The sequence below is a fragment of the Manis pentadactyla genome, chromosome 8 (assembly GCF_030020395.1).
Source record: "Manis pentadactyla isolate mManPen7 chromosome 8, mManPen7.hap1, whole genome shotgun sequence".
Taxonomy (NCBI): Eukaryota; Metazoa; Chordata; class Mammalia; order Pholidota; family Manidae; genus Manis; species Manis pentadactyla.
This window is the reverse complement of record NC_080026.1, coordinates 53,237,755-53,255,269: the sequence shown is the minus strand read 5'-3', so window position 1 is coordinate 53,255,269 and position 17,515 is coordinate 53,237,755. Positions and strand designations below refer to the sequence as shown.

The window sequence follows — 17,515 nt, the reverse complement described above, 5'->3', positions numbered from 1 at the left end:
TACAAATATTTTGTTAGCATTTGACTCACCATACTCTTATGCTGATTTTTCTTTTCCTCCTCTTCCTTATTCAAACTTTTTTTGTACCTAGAATCTATTTAAATAGATTTTTCCCTAGTGTTTTAAAATTAAAAAATGTTCATTTAACTCATCCACATTTTATGATCTATTGTTAGAGTTTTGTATAATTTCAAAATATATATCGTTGGTTTTCCTCTTTCATCAAGTTATTGAATATAATTTTGTTATGATTGCTGTTATACAGTGACTAGATACTAGCAAAAATGTTTTGAGAAATAATTTTTTATCTTACATTCAAAATCTTGCTAAGACTTTTTAAAGCATGTTTTCACACATAAAACTTGAGAAACGTTCAGTATCCTTCTCTTCCCCTGCAAAAATCAAATTTATTCTCCTTAAAATCCCTAAGTGAATAACCTGCCTTTTGAACCTAACCCCTACCATCCAGCCAAATAGGCAACCTATAGCCTCCTAGATATACAATCTTCCAGTTTTAGACCTTTACCCCTCCCCTGTCTCCTGCCCCCACCACCTGTTCCCCCTACTTTCTAGGATTTTGCTCTCTTTCCAGGCCATCTTCTCTCCACATTGGTTTCCCTAACCCAGAATGGAGTCAGAAATAGTTTCTTGCTCTAATGGCATTCATTTTGTTTCATTCTTATTTGTCTGTTATCTTGATAATAAGATGTGTTTCTTACACATAGTAGTTGTCCGAAAGCATTGGTTGAATTGAAGTACAAAGCAATCCATGGTTTTCATACATATATCATATCTTTTGACTAAATAGTAGGCCCCACTTGGGGCACTTATCATGCCTGTTACTTCTTATTTCCCACAGCACCTAATGCAGAGCCTATTTATTGATCAACTAATTATCAAAAGTTTGAGGTATATTGCTGACATTTCAAATCATTAATAAAATGCTACTGACCTTTAAGTTGTTAATATTATTTTAGTTCATTTATAGTATATTTAAGAGACTAAAGAGCATGGAATTTATGACTTTAACGGGCAATAAAAAATTAAGCTTTTGAAAGAAACTGATGGATTGATAGTATGTAATGGTAGACAGCTACATGTGTTAAATTTTTACTCTCAAAGAAATATATATCCACTTTTTTTAGGTTGTGGAACTCAGTGGCTGTGAAGAAACTCATGCATTAGCACTGAGAGTTATCCTATCATTAATTAAATACAACCAACAGAGAATACAAGAGTTAGAAAATTGTAATGGCCTTTCCATGATTCATCAGGTGTTGACAAAACAAAAATGCGTTGTTGGCTTTCACATTTTGAAGGTATGTACTCATAAAATTTATTCTCATAATTTCATATGCACTGATACTTCTGTCTTCATTAAAGTCTTCCAATAATAGAGTTTTGTGTTTCAGTTATTTCTAAAGAAAATGAAGGAAACTTAATAGTATATATTTAATCAAACTAAGGTACTCTTCTATTTTTTTTCATCATTTAAGTAATTGGATTTTTATTTTCTTTAAAGCATTTTAGAAGAGTAGGAGAAAAAAATTAACTCGAAGAGTATTAGATCTGGATGAACCAAAGATGTCTCCTAGGCTGGCCCCTTGTTTCTGTAGACTAATAAAATTGAGACCCACAGAGACAACATTGTTTGTTTCAGTTCCCTCAATTATGGGAGAGAACCAGTTCTCCAGACAGCTAGTGCTATGCCATTTCCATTAGTGGGTACTGAAATAGAGTTGGTTTTTTAAAGCCTTATTAGTTTTTATTATAATTGAGCTGTTATCATATGTTTAAATACCTTTCTAGATAAAAGCATTTGGTAACATTGTGAAAGTATTTCTCTCTGAAGGTACTAGTGCTAAGGCAAAAGACCATGCCTCTACCCGTGCCCACACACCTCAACTCTTTAAACTGTCAAGATCCATACATTTATGGCATGAATCTTTTTAGAAGAGGTCTTAAAACCTAATAAATACATTGAATTTAAAAATAAAAATAGAATGTTTATCCCTTTTTGAAACTGAGTGATCATTTACAAATATTTGAAAGTTTATGTTTCTCTGATTATTTGAATTGTTTTCTAAAGCAAATTAAAAATACTTTGTGAAATGTTGAATTATTCATTAGTATTCCTTTGAAATTAATGTCATGACTGCCAAGATTTTGAAAGCTTAATGTTTCTGTTGATTTTGTGGATTAATCAGTTATAATTGCATCTTGTATTAATGCTGATTTTCCATAGACCCTTCTTGAAGGTTGCTGTGGTGAAGATATTATTAATGTCAATGAGAATGGAGAGTTTAAGTTGGATGTAGAGTCTAACGCTATAATCCAAGATGTTAAACTGCTAGAGGAGCTATTGCTTGACTGGAAGATATGGAATAAAGCAGAGGCATGTACTTTTTTTTTTCTAATAGTAGAAAACACACGGCATAAATTTACCCTCAACAATCGTTAAGTGTATAGTACAATATTAACTATATACACTTTGTTGAACAGCAGAGCTTTAGAACTTTTTCATCTTGCTTGACTGAAACTATGCCCACTGAACAGCTCCCCATTTCCCCCACTCCCCAAACCCCTGGCAACCACTATTCTACTTTCTGTTTCTATGACTTTGATTGCTTTAGATAAGTCATAAAAGTGGAATCATTCAGTACTTGTCTTTTTTGTGATTGGCTTATTTCACTTAGTATTATGTCCTCAAGGTTCATCTATGTTGTAGCATATGACAAGATTTCTTTCTTTTGTAAGATTGAATAATATCCCATTGTACGTATATACACACATTTAGACATTTAGGTTTGCTTCCACATCTTAACTATTGTGAATAATGCTGAAGGAAATACTGGTGAAAAATGGTTTTCAGCTCTTTTAGATATATAACCAAAGTGGGATTGCTGGGTCATATAGTAGTTCTAGTTTTAATTTTTGGAGAAACCTCCATGCTATTTTCCATAAGAGCCACACCATTTTAGAATCCCACCAACAATATGTGAGAGTTCTAATTTCTCCACATCCTCACCACAATTGTTATTTATTTATTTATTTATTTATTTATTTTTAATAGTAGCCATCTTATTAGGTGTGAGGTGGTATCTCGTGTGGTTTTGATTTGTCTTCCTCAGATTATTAGTGATGATAAGCATCTTTTCATATGCTTACCATTTGCATATTTTCTCCGAAGAGATGTCCATTCTGTTCTTTGCCCATTTTTTAATTGGATTATTTGATTTTTTGTTATTGAGTTGTAGGTCTTTATATTTTCTGGATATTAGTCTCTTTTCTGAAATATGGTTTGCAAATATTTTTTCTCATTCATAGGTTGCCTTTTCATTCTGGTGATCGTTTCCTTTGCTGTGCAAAGAGGCATGTACTGTTAAATATTCATTTAATCATTCCTCTGGAGAACAGAATAAACTTGCTACTTCAGTATGTTAGTTGTAAATGGGAATATGCAGATTATTTTCTGTGCAAGGTTTTGAGCAGCCACAGTAATGCTGAGGGTCAGGATCAGAATTTGGTTTGACTGGGAATAGCTGGAGCAGTACTCAGATTGGGAAACATGCAGCTCATTTCAATCAGTCAGGAACTTAATATTTACAATAAACTTGGAAAGGGCATCTTGCTAGGAGTCTGAGGAGTGAAGTCAAGGAGAGAAAAATGGACATACTTCTAAGTAGGGAAGCCAAGTTACGCCAGAGTCATGAGCTGTAACGGGGTATGTTGGCAGGGCTATGAAGTCTAGGGTTCTTCATAGGCATAAGTTAAGGAACATGGTTTGACCTTAGGTCTAGGCACAGCATCTCAACAACTAGGTGAATGGGCTGGTCTTCACAAGACCCAGCCAGGGAGTGAATATGAGGCTATTTCTTTCACCCTATTTTTTTTCTTAATTAAGGTAGCATTGAATACAATCTTATGAAGGTTTCACATGAGCAATACTGTTGTTTCAATATTCACCCATATTATCAAGTCCTCCACCCCATTGCAGTCACTGTCCATCATTTTAGTAAGATGTTACAGAGTCATTACTTGTCTTCTCCATGCTATACTGCCTATCCCATGACCTACCTATATTGTGAGTGCCAATTATAGTGTCCCTTAATCCCATTCTCCCTCCCTCCCCACCGACCCTCCCCAAACCCTTCCTTTTGGTAACCTCTAGTCCCTTCTTGGAGTCTGTGAGTCTGCTGCTATTTTGTTCCTTTAGTTTTGCTTTGTTGTTATACTCCACAAATTAGTGAAATCATTTGGTACTTGTCTTTCTCTGCCTGGCTTACTTCACTGAGCATCATACCCTCTAGTTCCATCCATGTTGTTGCAAATGGTAGGATTTGTTTTCTTTTTGTGCTTTCTGCCCTAGTTTTAAACAACCTTCATAGCATAGGGTCATACAGGCTCCTTAGTTCTCATATAGACTGTAGATTATCTAGAGTTAGAATATAACAACATTATCATCAAACATAATTAATTAAAGTCCAATTCAAACTGTATCCATTTAGGATTTTTAAATGGTTATTCCCAAATTTGGCAGCAGTTACCCAAAATATACTCATTATCAATAAAGAGTTGGGAAGATGAAAAAAACTTTTCTAATTTACCATTAACAAAGATAAATTTTGACCAGACATGCTAGAGGAAAGACAGAATTGTTTTTCTATTCCTCCTATAGAAATCATACTACAAAATTATTGTTAAGTGAAGATATAATCTTCCAGTTATAAAATAAATAAGTCATTGGGATATAATGTATAAGCATAGGGAATATAGTCAATATTATAACAACTTTGTATGGTGACAGATAGTAACTAGATGTTTTGTGACCATTTCATAATGTATGGACAATTATTTTACTATTCCAAAAGAGGGTGCTAATTTTGGGTTGATTAAAAAACAAGACATTTTTTATTGAACTCATAAGTGATAAACACAAATACTTCTGTGGGTTTGAAATAAGGTTTTCTTACCTAACACTTTTTAAACTGAGTTCAGTTTTTGTTTTTGGTTGTTTATGCTGTCACTCTTCTATTTAACAGTACTATTTTTCAGACCCAGATCAAGTTTTAACAGTTGGGCTGCCTTGTCTTCCAGTTTTTACATGCCTTTTTCTTTGAAGGCATCTTGGCAATATTTTATGAAGAGAGAGGCCTTGGTCAGAATAATATGATCAAGTCTTTCAATTCCTGAGCCTTTTCATTGTTCATTACCATCAGATAAAGACAGGAGTAATAGCAAGACCTACATCCTGTTAATTTTGCTTTTTGTTAATGTCTTTGTTGAAGGGTAATTTGGGGTAATAAAATGAGGTGAAGACTATCTTTCAGGATTAGTTTTCTATAGAAGAATCCTCTTTCTCTATTGCTGAGGAAAATTTAAGATTTATTCACTACAGGAGAAACATTTTTAGGAACTTAAAAAAAAATACTAACTACTGTTTGAAGATACAATTTAATAATTGTGGAGAGAATTCTATTATTTGGACTTAAAAGTAAACTAATCCAAAATGCAGAATTTGTCAGTGACTATTTAAATTTTAGTACAATTTTTCTAAAATTATTTGATTAAATGCTATATATGCAAATCAGCATTGTTTTAAGTTTATAAATTTTTAATAATGCCCTTTGAAAATAAATTGTCAATAATTATGTTGATAATGTGTTTCTCTATATTGAATAAATCTTTCAAAATAATTCATCTTTTAAAAACACTGCATATCATTTCATGCCACAGGAAGGTTAATGTACTAAAAGTACCTAATGTAACATCACATTCAACATAAGTATTTAGAAATGACCTATTGACAAAAAAATAATAATAGTTGGGAATATATTTTAAGATTTTCTTTTTCAGACAAATTTAATCTTTGACCCTGAATATATTTAAAGTGATATATTGCATGAATCTACAAAACATGCAGCATATTTTTAAGCAACCATGTGCTAACTGGTATGTGTTCCCTTTCTCAGCCAGGTACTTGGGAAACTCTGCTGGCAGCTCTAGAAGTCCTCATCAGAGGAGGGCACCACCAGCAGATGTTTAATGTCAAGCAGCTATTGAAAGCTCGAGTGGTTCATCACTTTCTGCTGACTTGTCAGGTTTTGCAGGTACTTCCCATGTAACTTTACTTTTGAAGATATTTTCTGCAATTATTTGTGTAACTCAGTACTATGGACTCAGATTTTTGTGGGACTTTGAATAGAATTTTTTCTCTTTTTCAACTTCTCTCTCCTCCCTTCTTTCAACAAATAGTTCAAGAGTTTTTCAACACTTACTTCTCACAGCTTGATCTAAGAGATTCCTAAATCAATTACAAAAGAACAACTGCTACTATATATATATATATATATATATATATATATATATATATATATTTTTTTTTGGTATCGTTAATGTACAATTACATGAACAACATTATGGTTACTAGACTCCACCTCTTATCAAGTCACCACCATATACCGCATTACAGTCACTGTCCTTCAGCATAGTAAGATGCTATAGAATCACTACTTGTATTCTCTGTGTGGTACCACCTTCCCCGTGCCGTCCCCCCTACATTATGTGTACTAATCAAAATGCCCCTTTTTCCTCCTTATCCCTCCCTTCCCACACATCCTTCCCAGTCCCTTTTGCTTTGGTAACTGTTTGTCCATTCTGGGTTCTGTGAGTCTGCTGCTGTTTTGTTCCTTCAGTTTATTCTTTGTTCTTATACTCCACAGATGAGTGAAATCATTTCATACTTGTCTTTCTCCACCTGGCTTATTTCAGTGAGCATAGTACCCTCTAGCTCCATCCATGTTGTTGCAAATGGTAGAATTTGTTTTCTTCTTATGGCTGAATAATATTCCATTGTGTATATGTACCACTTCTTCTTTATCCATTCATCTACTGATGGACACTTAGGTTGCTTCCATTTCTTGGCTATTGTAAATAGTGCTGAGACAAACAAAGGGGTGCATATGTATTTTCAAACTGGGCTGCTGCATTCTTAGGATAAACTCCTAGGAGTGGAATTCCTGGGTCAAATGGTATTTCTATTTTTAGTTTTTTGAGGAGCCTCCATACTGCTTTCCACAATGGTTGAACTAATTTACATTCCCACCAGCACTGTAGGAGGGCTCCCCTTTCTCCACATCCTCACCAACATTTGTTGTTGTTTGTCTTTTGGATGGTGGCCATCCTAACTGGTGTGAGGTGATATCTCATTGTGGTTTTAATTTGCATTTCTCTGATGATTAGCAGTGTGGACTATCTTTTCATGTGCATGTTGGCCATCGGAATTTCTTCTTTGGAGAAGTGTCTGTACAGATCCTCTGCCCATTTTTTAATTGGATTGTTTCCTTTTTCTTTGTTGAGGTATGTGAGCTCTTTATATATTTTGGATGTTAACCCTTTATCAGATATGTCATTTATGAATATATTCTCCCATACTGTAGGATGGCTTTTTGTTCTATTGGTGGTGTACTTTGCTGCACAGAAGCTTTTCGGCTTGATATAGTCCCACGTCTTCATTTTAGCTTTTGTTTCCCTTGCCTGGGGAAATATATTCATGAAGAAGTTGCTCATGTTTATGTCCAAGAGATTTTTGCCTATGTTTTCCTAAGAGTTTTATGGTTTCATGACTTACATTCAGGTCTTTGATCCATTTTGAATTTTCTTTTGTGTATGGGATTAGATGATGATCCAGTTTCATTCTCTTACATATAGCTGTCCAGTTTTGCCAACACCAGCTGTTGTAGAGGCTGTTATTTCCCCATTGTATATCCATGGCTCCTTTATCTTATATTAATTGACCACATGTGTTTGGGTTAATATCTGGACTCTCTGTTCTGTTCCACTGGTCTGTGGGTCTGTTCTTGTGCCAGTAACACATTGTCTTGATTACTGTGGCTTTGTAGTAGAGCTTGAGTTGGGAAGCAAGATCTCCCCTGCTTTATTCTTCCTTCTCAGGATTGTTTTGGCTATTCGGGGTCTTTTGTTGTTCAATATGAATTTTAGAACTATTTGTTCCAGTTCATTGAAGAATGCTTTTGGTATTTTAATAGGGATTGCATTGAATCTGTAGATTGCTTTAGGCAGAATGGCCATTTTGACAATATTAATTCTTCCTACCCAAGAACATGATATGAATTTCCATTTGTTAGGGTCCTCTTTAATTTCTCTTAAAAGGGTCTTGTAGTTTTCAGGGTATAGGTCTTTTACTTCCTTGGTTAGATTTATTCCTAACTATTTTATTCTTTTTGATGCAATTGTGAATGGAAATGTTTTCCTGATTTCTCTCTCTGTCAGGTTATCATTTGTGTATAGGAAAGCAACAGATTTCTGTGTATTAATTTTATTTCCTGCAACTTTGCTGAATTCTGATATTAGTTCTAATAGTTTTGGAGTGGAGTCTTTAGGCTTTTCTATGTACAATGTCATGTCATCTGCAAATAGTGACAGTGTGACTTCTTCCTTACCAATATGGATGCCTTTTATTTCTTTGTGTTGTCTGATTGCCATGGCTAGTACCTCTAGTACTAAGCTGAATAAAAGTGGGGAGAGTAGGCATCCCTGTTTTGTTCCTGATCTTAGGTGAAAAGCTTTCAGCTTCTCACTGTTAAGTATGATGTTGGCTGTGCGTTTCTCTTATATGGCCTTTATTATGTTGAGGTACTTGCCCTCTATACCCATTCTGTTGAGAGTTTTCTTCATGAATGGATGGTGAATTTTGTTGAATGCTTTTTCAGCATCTATGGAGATCATCATGTGGTTTTTGTCCTTCTTTTTGTTGATGTGGTGGATGATGTTGATGGATTTTCGAATTTTTTTTTTTTTTTAGATAATTATTTTTTATTGAAGGGTAGTTGACACACAGTATAACATTAGTTTCAGGTGTACAACACAGTGATTCAACATTTATATACATGATAATTCTAGGTACCAGCTATCACCATACCAAGTTGTCACAATATTTTGACTATATTCCTTACCCTATACATTACATCCCAGTTACTTATTTATTTTACAATTGGAAGCGTGTACTTTTTGTTGTTGTTGTTGTTGTTGTTGAGGGCATCTCTAATATTTATTGATCAAATGGTTGTTAACAACAATAAAATTCTGTATAGGGGAGTCAATGTTCAATGCACAACCATTAATCCACCCCAAGCCTAATTTTCCTCAGTCTCCAATCTTCTGAAGCATAATGAACAAGTTCTTACATGGAGAACAAATTCTTACATAGTGAATAAGTTACATGGTGAACAGTAAAAGGGCAGTCATCACAGAAACTTTTGGTTTTGCTCATGCATTATGAACTATAAACAGTCATTTCAAATATGAATACTCATTTGATTTTTGTACTTGATTTATATGTGGATACCACATTTCTCTATTATTATTATTTTTAATAAAATGCTGAAGTCATAGGTAGATACAAGATAAAGGTAGAAAACATAGTTTAGTGTTGTAAGAGAGCAAATGTAGATGATCAGGTGTGTGCCTGTAGACTATGTGTTAATCCAAGCTAGACAAGGGCAATAAAACATCCATGTATGCAGAAGATTTCTCTCTGAACAGGGGGGTTGAGGTTCTAAGCCTCACCTCTGTTGATCCCCAATTTCTCACCTGATGGCCACCCTGTGACTGTGCCTGTCTTAGGTTGTTCCTCCCTTGAGGAATCTTACCCATCTCTGGCTAACCAGTCATCTTCCGGGGCCATACAGGGAAATGTAAAGTTGGTAAGTGAGAGAGAAGCCTTATTGTTTGAAAAGGTTAGCTTTTTACTTCTTTGCATATTTATGCCCTGTGGCTTCTATGCCCAGCATTTGTCTTGAGGTATCTTTACCACTTGGAGGAGTTATGATACTCGGTAAATTTGATATGAGGCACGAATTCTATTTAGGGGTTGTAATTAGGAAGGAAGAAGAAAAGCTATAGAAGTAGCAGGCGGGAGAAAACATGGGAAGATTGATTATTTCTTTGACATATCTTCTTGTAGAGTAACTTCAGCATGTATAGATTTTAAACTACTAATTAAATTGCACACACACATTTACATAATAGGAGTACAGTTACATAACCAAAGCATACCTGTAATTACCAGCCATCTCCAGTGAAACCAAGAAAACCAGTTAGGCACCTTAGGCATTTGTGAAAACTTATCTATGATATGCTGGATATTGTCCAACTGAACTTGAACAGTCTGAGAGAAATCAGACAAATTAAAACAACCCATTCCTGGGGACTGTTCACATCCCATATGTTCTTTTAACAGTAAATAGTCTGTAGTTGTAAGATTTTGGAGCGCTACAATTTGCACTTCTCCTAATTCTTGGTTGAGTTCCAACAGTATAGATCCAGTCAAATTTGTTGTTTTACTGTATGCACAGGCCAGCTAAGATATCTCCTTCTTCATTCCCATGGCAAGTCCAGGAACCGGTGGGATGAGTGCATCTACACCTGTAGCAGTGCGTGGATCTTTGTTGGGGTTTTTTGATGATCATCTTCTGGCATGAGTCTTCCAGAGAGTGCTGATGTTGGAAGTTCTTTTTCATATAGTATCATAGTTCATTTTCAGGGTAGCCCAATTAGGCTTTGATCCTCTGTATAAACACAAACAGACCCCTTGCCTACACTTTTATATGCCCTTTATACCCTTGTGTAGAACTCATTGGAGGTCACCACATAGGAACTGCCTTTTTTTTTTCTTTTTTCGTATCATTAATCTACACTTACATAACGAATATTATGTTTACTAGGCTCTCCCCTATACCAGGTCCCCCCTATAAACCCCTTTACAGTCACTGTCCATCAGCATAGCAAAATGCTGTAGAATCACTACTTGCCTTCTCTGTGTTGTACAGCCCTCCCCTTTCTCCCACCCCCCCATGCATGCTAATCTTAATAACCCCCTTGTTCTTCCCCCCCCTTATACCTCCCTAACCACCCATCCTCCCCAGTCCCTTTCCCTTTGGTACCTGTTAGTCCATTCTTGAGTTCTGTGATTCTGCTGCTGTTTTGTTCCTTCAGTTTTTCCTTTGTTCTTATATTCCACAGATGAGTGAAATCATTTGGTATTTCTCTTTCTCCACTTGGCTTGTTTCACTGAGCATAATACCCTCCAGCTCCATCCATGTTGCTGCAAATGGTTGGATTTGCCCTTTTCTTATGGCTGAGTAGTATTCCATTGTGTATATGTACCACATCTTCTTTATCCATTCATCTATCGATGGACATTTAGGTTGCTTCCAATTCTTGGCTATTGTAAATAGTGCTGCGATAAACATAGGGGTGCACTGGTCTTTCTCAAACTTGATTGCTGCATTCTTAGGGTAAATTCCTAGGAGTGCAATTCCTGGGTCAAATGGTAAGTCTGTTTTGAGCATTTTGATGTACCTCCATACTGCTTTCCACAATGGCTGAACTAATTTACATTCCCACCAGCAGTGTAGGAGGGTTCCCCTTTCTCCACAGCCTCGCCAACATTTGTTGTTGTTTGTCTTTTGGATGGCAGCCATCCTTACTGGTGTGAGGTGATACCTCATTGTAGTTTTAATTTGCATTTCTCTGATAATTAGCGATGTGGAGCATCTTTTCATGTGTCTGTTGGCCATCTGTATTTCTTTTTTGGAGAACTGTCTGTTCAGTTCCTCTGCCCATTTTTTAATTGGGTTATTTGTTTTTTTTTGTTGAGGCATGTGAGCTCTTTATATATTCTGGATGTCAAGCCTTTATCGGATGTGTCATTTTCAAATATATTCTCCCATACTGTAGGATTCCTTTTTGTTCTATTGATGGTGTCTTTTGCTATACAGAAGCTTTTCAGCTTAATATAGTCCCACTTGTTCATTTTTGCTGTTGTTTTCCTTGCCGGGGAGATATGTTCAAGAAGAGGTCACTCATGTTTATGTCTAAGAGGTTTTTGCCTATGTTTTCTTCCAAGAGTTTAATGGTTTCATGACTTACATTCAGGTCTTTGATCCATTTTGAGTTTACTTTTGTATATGGGGTTAGACAATGGTCCAGTTTCATTCTCCTACATGTAGCTGTCCAGTTTTGCCAGCACCATCTGTTGAAGAGACTGTCATTTCGCCATTGTATGTCCATGGCTCCTTTATCAAATATTAATTGACCATATATGTCTGGGTTAATGTCTGGATTGTCTAGTCTGTTCCATTGGTCTGTGGCTCTGTTCTTGTGCCAGTACCAAATTGTCTTGATTACTGTGGCTTTATAGTAGAGCTTGAAGTTGGGGAGTGAGATCCCCCCTACTTTATTCTTCTTTCTCAGGATTGCTTTGGCTATTCGGGGTCTTTGCTAGTTCCATATGAATTTTTGAATTATTTGTTCCAGTTCATTGAAGAATGTTGCTGGTAGTTTCATAGGGATTGCATCAAATCTGTATATTGCTTTGGGCAGGATGGCCATTTTGACGATATTAATTCTTCCTAGCCACGAGCATGGGATGAGTTTCCATCTGTTAGTGTCCCCTTTAATTTCTCTTAAGAGTGACTTGTAGTTTTCAGAGTATAAGTCTTTCACTTCTTTGGTTAGGTTTATTCCTAGGTATTTTATTTTTTTTGATGCAATTGTGAATGGAGTTGTTTTCCTGATTTCTCTTTGTATTGGTTCATTGTTAGTGTATAGGAAAGCCACAGATTTCTGTGTGTTGATTTTGTATCCTGCAACTTTGCTGTATTCCGATATCAGTTCTAGTAGTTTTGGGGTGGAGTCTTTAGGGATTTTTATGTACAGTATCATGTCATCTGCAAATAGTGACAGTTTAACTTCTTCTTTACCAATCTGGATTCCTTGTATTTCTTTGTTTTGTCTGATGGCCATGGCTAGGACCTCCAGTACTATGTTAAATAACAGTGGGGAGAGTGGGCATCCCTGTCTAGTTACCGATCTCAGAGGAAATGCTTTCAGCTTCTCGCTGTTCAATATAATGTTGGCTGTGGGTTTATCATAGATGGCCTTTATTATGTGGAGGTACTTGCCCTCTATTCCCATTTTGCTGAGAGTTTTTATCATGAATGGATGTTGAACTTTGTCAAATGCTTTTTATGCATCTATGGAGATGATCATGTGGTTTTTGTCTTTCTTTTTATTGATGTGGTGGATGATGTTGATGGAATTTCGAATGATGTACCATCCTTGCATCCCTGGAATGAATCCCACTTGGTCATGGTGTATGATACTTTTGATGTATTTTTGAATTCACTTTGCTAATATTTTGTTGAGTATTTTTGCATCTACATTCATCAGGGATATTGGTCTGTAGTTTTCTTTTTTGGTGGGGTCTTTGCCTGGTTTTGGTATTAGGGTGATAGCTTCATAGAATGAGTTTGGGAGTATCCCCTCCTCCTCTATTTTTTGGAAAACTTTAAGGAGAATGGGTATTATGTCTTCCCTGTATGTCTGATAAAATTCCAAGGTAAATCCATCTGGTCCGGGGGTTTTGTTCTTTGGTAGTTTTTTCATTACCGCTTCAATTTCGTTGCTGTTAATTGGTCTGTTTAGATTTGCTATTTCTTTCTGGGTCAGTCTTGGAAGGTTGTATTTTTCTAGGAGGTTGTCCATTTCTCCTAGGTTTCCCAACTTGTTAGCATATAGGTTTTCATAGTATTCTCTAATAATTCTTTGTATTTCTGTGGGGTTCGTCGTGATTTTTCATTTCTCATTTCTGATACTGTTGATTTGTGTTGACTCTCTTTTCCTCTTAATAAGTCTGGCTAGAGGCTTATCTATTTTGTTTATTTTCTCGAAGAACCAATTTCGATAATTGTGACATTAGACCATTCATTTGGGATTTTTCTTCCTTTTTAAAATATGCTTGGATTGCTATATACTTTCCTCTTAGGACTGCTTTTGCTGTGTCCCACAGAGGTTGGGGCTTTGTGTTGTTGTTGTCATTTGTTTCCATATATTGCTGGATCTCCATTTTGATTTGGTCATTGATTCATTGATTATTTAGGAGCGTGTTGTTAAGCCTCTATTTGTTTGTGAGCCTTTTTGCTTTCTTTGTACAGTTTATTTCTAGTTTTATGCCTTTGTGGTCTGAAAAGTTGGTTGGTAGGATTTCAATATTTTGGAATTTACTGAGGCTCTTTTTGTGGCCTAGTATGTGGTCTATTCTGGAGAATGTTCCATGTGCACTTGAGAAGAATGTGTATCCTGTTGCTTTTGGATGTAGAGTTCTGTAGATGTCTATTAGGTTCTTCTGCTCTACTATGTTGTTCAGTGCTTCCGTGTCCTTACTCTTTTTCTGCCCGGTGGATGTATCCTTTGGGGTGAGTGGTGTGTTGAAGTCTCCTAGAATCAATGCATTGCAGTCTATTTCCCCCTTTAGTTATGTTAGTATTTGTTTCACATATGCTGGTGCTACTGTGTTGGGTGCATGTACATTTAGAATGGTTATATCCTCTTGTTGGACTGAGCCCTTTATCATTATGTAGTGTCCTTCTTTATCTCTTGTTACTTTCTTTGTTTTGAAGTCTATTTTGTCTGATATTAGTACTGCAACCCCTGCTTTCTTCTCGCTGTTGTTTGCCTGAAATATGTTTTTCCATCCCTTGACTTTTAGTCTGTACATGTCTTTGGGTTTGAGGTGAGTTTCTTGTAAGCAGTGTATAGATGAGTCTTGCTTTTTTATCCATTCTGTTACTCTGTGTCTTTTGATTGGTGCATTCAGTCCATTTACATTTAGGGTGACTGCTGAAAGATATGTACTTATTGCCATTGCAGGCTTTAAATTCCTGGTTACCAAAGGTTCAAGGTTAGCCTCTTTAGTATCTTACTGTCTATCTTAGCTTGCTTTTTGAGCTTTTACATACACTGTCTGGAGATTCTTTTCTTCTTTCCCTTCTTATTCCTCCTCCTCCATTCTTCATATGTTGGCTGTTTTTTTCTGTGCTCTATCTAGGAGTGCTCCCATCTAGAGCAGTCCCTGTAAGATGTCCTGTAGAGGTGGTTTGTGGGAAGCAAATTCCCTCAGCTTTTGCTTGTTTGGGAATTGTTTAATCCCACCATCATATTTAAATGATAGTCGTGCTGGATACAGTATCCTTTGTTCCAGGCCCTTCTGTTTCATTGCATTAAATATATCATGCCATTCTCTTTTGGCCTGTAGGGTTTCTGTCGAGAAGTCTGATGTTAGCCTGATGGGTTTTCCTTTATAGGTGACCTTTTTCTCTCTAGCTGCCTTTAAAACTCTTTCCTTGTTCTTGATCTTTGCCATTTTAATTATTATGTGTCTTGGTGTTGTCCTCCTTGGATCCTTTCTGTTGGGCATTCTGTGTATTTCCGTGGTTTGTTCGATTATTTCCTCCCCCAGTTTGGGGAAGTTTGCAGCAATTATTTCTTCCAAGATACTTTCCATCTCTTTTCCTCTCTCTTCTTCTTCTGGGACCCCTATAATAGGGATATTGTTCCTTTTGTATTGGTCACACAGTTCTCTTAATATTGTTTCATTCCTGGAGATCCTTTTGTCTCTCTCTATGTCAGCTTCTATGCGTTCCTGTTCTCTGGTTTCAGTTCCATCAATGGCCTCTTGCATCCTATCCATTCTGCTTATAAACCCTTCCAGAGTTTGTTTCATTTCTGTAATCTCCTTTCTGGCATCTGTGATCTCCCTCCGGACTTCATCCCATATCTCTTGAGTATTTCTCTGCATCTCTGTCAGCATGTTTATGATTTTTATTTTGAATTCTTTGTCAGGAAGACTGGTTAGGTCTGTCTCCTTCTGTGGTGTTGTCTCTGTAATCTTTGTCTGCCTGTAATTTTGCCTTTTCATGGTGATAGGAATAGTTTGCAAAGCTGGAACGATTGATGGCTGGAAGAACTTCCCTTCTTGTTGGTTTGTGGCCCTCCTCTCCTGGGAGAACAGCGACCTCTAGTGGCTTGTGCTGGGTAGCTGTGCATAGACAGGGCTTCTACTTCCTGCCCGTCTGCTATGGAGTTTATCTCCGCTGTTGCTGTGGGTGTGGCCTGGCTTGGGCAGCTGCTCCAATGTGGTGGAGTCGTGTTGGAGGGGGAGCTGCCTGGAGGCTATTTATCTCCACAAGGGGCCTCCGTGCTCCCTGCAGCCCAGGGGATTAGCGTGCCCAGAGATCCCCGGATTCCCTACCTCTGGATTAAGTGTCCCACCCTGCCCCTTTAAGACTTCCAAAACACCCGCGAAAACAAAACAACGACCACAAAAAAAAGAAAAAAAATTTTAAAGTTATAAAATATAAATAAATAAGTAAAAAATGGCCGCTCGTTTTTCTTTATTCTCTGGCGCCAGCCTTAGGCATCTGCTCACCGTTCTTGCTTCCCTGTTTCCCTAGTATCCAGGGCCCTGCACATGCACTGTGTCTGCGCTCTGGTCCGGATGGCTGGGGCTGGGTGTTCAGCAGTCCTGTGCTCCCTCTCCCTCCCGCTCTGACTCCTCTTCTCCCACTGGGAGCTGGGGGGAGGTTCACTCGGGTCCCGCCAGGCCGGGGCTTATATCTTACCCCTTTTACGAGGCACTGGGTTCTCGCAGGTGTGGATGTGGTCTGGATGTTGTCCTGTGTCCTCTGGTCTTTATTCTAGGAAGAGTTGTCTTTGTTATATTTTCATAGATATATGTGGTTTGGGGAGGAGATTTCCGCTGCTCTACTCACGCCGCCTTCTTGGCTCCACTCGGATTTTCGAATGTTGTACCAACCTTGCATCCATGAGATGAATCCTACTTTATCATAGTGTATGATCCTCTTGATGTATTTTTGAATTCGGTATGCTAATATATTGTTCAGTACTTTTGCATCTGTGTTCATCAGGGATTTTGGTCTGTAGGTTTCTTTTTTTGTGATGTCTGCCTGTTTTTGGTATTAGAGTGATGCTGGCTTCATAGAATGAGTTTGGAAGTATTCCCTGCTCTTCTATTATTTGGAAAACTTTAAGGAGAATGGCTATTCTGTGTTCTTGACATGTCTGATAAAATTCAGCTGTGAATCCATCTGGCTGGGGCTTTTGTTCTTGGGTAGATTTTGATTACCGCTGCAATTTTGTTGCTGGTGCTTGGTCTGTTTAGATTTTCTGTTTCTTCCTGGGTCAGCCTTGGAAGGTTGTATTTTTTAGGAAGTTGTCCATTTCTTCTAGTTTATCCAGTTTGTTAGGATATAGATTTTGTAGTATTTTCTAATAATTCTTTGTATTTCTTTGGTGTCTGTCATGATTTTTCCTTTCTCATTTCTGATTCTGTTTATGTGTATAGATTCTCTTTTTCTCTTAATAAGCCTGGCTAGAGGCTTATCTATTTTGTTTATTTTCTCAAAGAACCAGTTCTTGGTTTCGTTGATTTTTTTCTATTCTTTTATTCTTCTCAATTTTATTTATTTCTTCTCTGATCTTTATCATGTCCCTTCTTCTGCTGACTTTGGGCCTCATTTGTTCTTCTTTTTCCAGTTTCAATAATTGTAACTTTAAACTATTCATTTGGGATTGTTCTTCCTTCTTTAAAAAGACCTGGATTGCTATATACTTTCCTCTTAGAACTGCCTTC

At 36.9% G+C, this 17,515-nt stretch overlaps 1 protein-coding gene across 5 annotated transcripts in view; it reads left to right on the top strand.

Annotated features, from left to right (window-relative positions):
- The window catches only part of LYST (lysosomal trafficking regulator), a 224,662-nt gene that overhangs the window by 73,386 nt on the left and 133,761 nt on the right, over nt 1-17,515 (top strand). For all 5 annotated transcript variants that reach the window (XR_008998856.1, XM_036919307.2, XM_057505741.1 and 2 more), the window contains 3 exons: nt 1,146-1,319; nt 2,246-2,395; nt 5,973-6,110. Coding sequence is in view for 4 of the 5 variants with exons in the window: in XM_036919307.2 (XP_036775202.2) it covers nt 1,146-1,319; nt 2,246-2,395; nt 5,973-6,110 (462 nt within the window). In the remaining variant the exon portion in view is untranslated. The remainder of the gene's footprint in view (nt 1-1,145; nt 1,320-2,245; nt 2,396-5,972; nt 6,111-17,515) is intronic.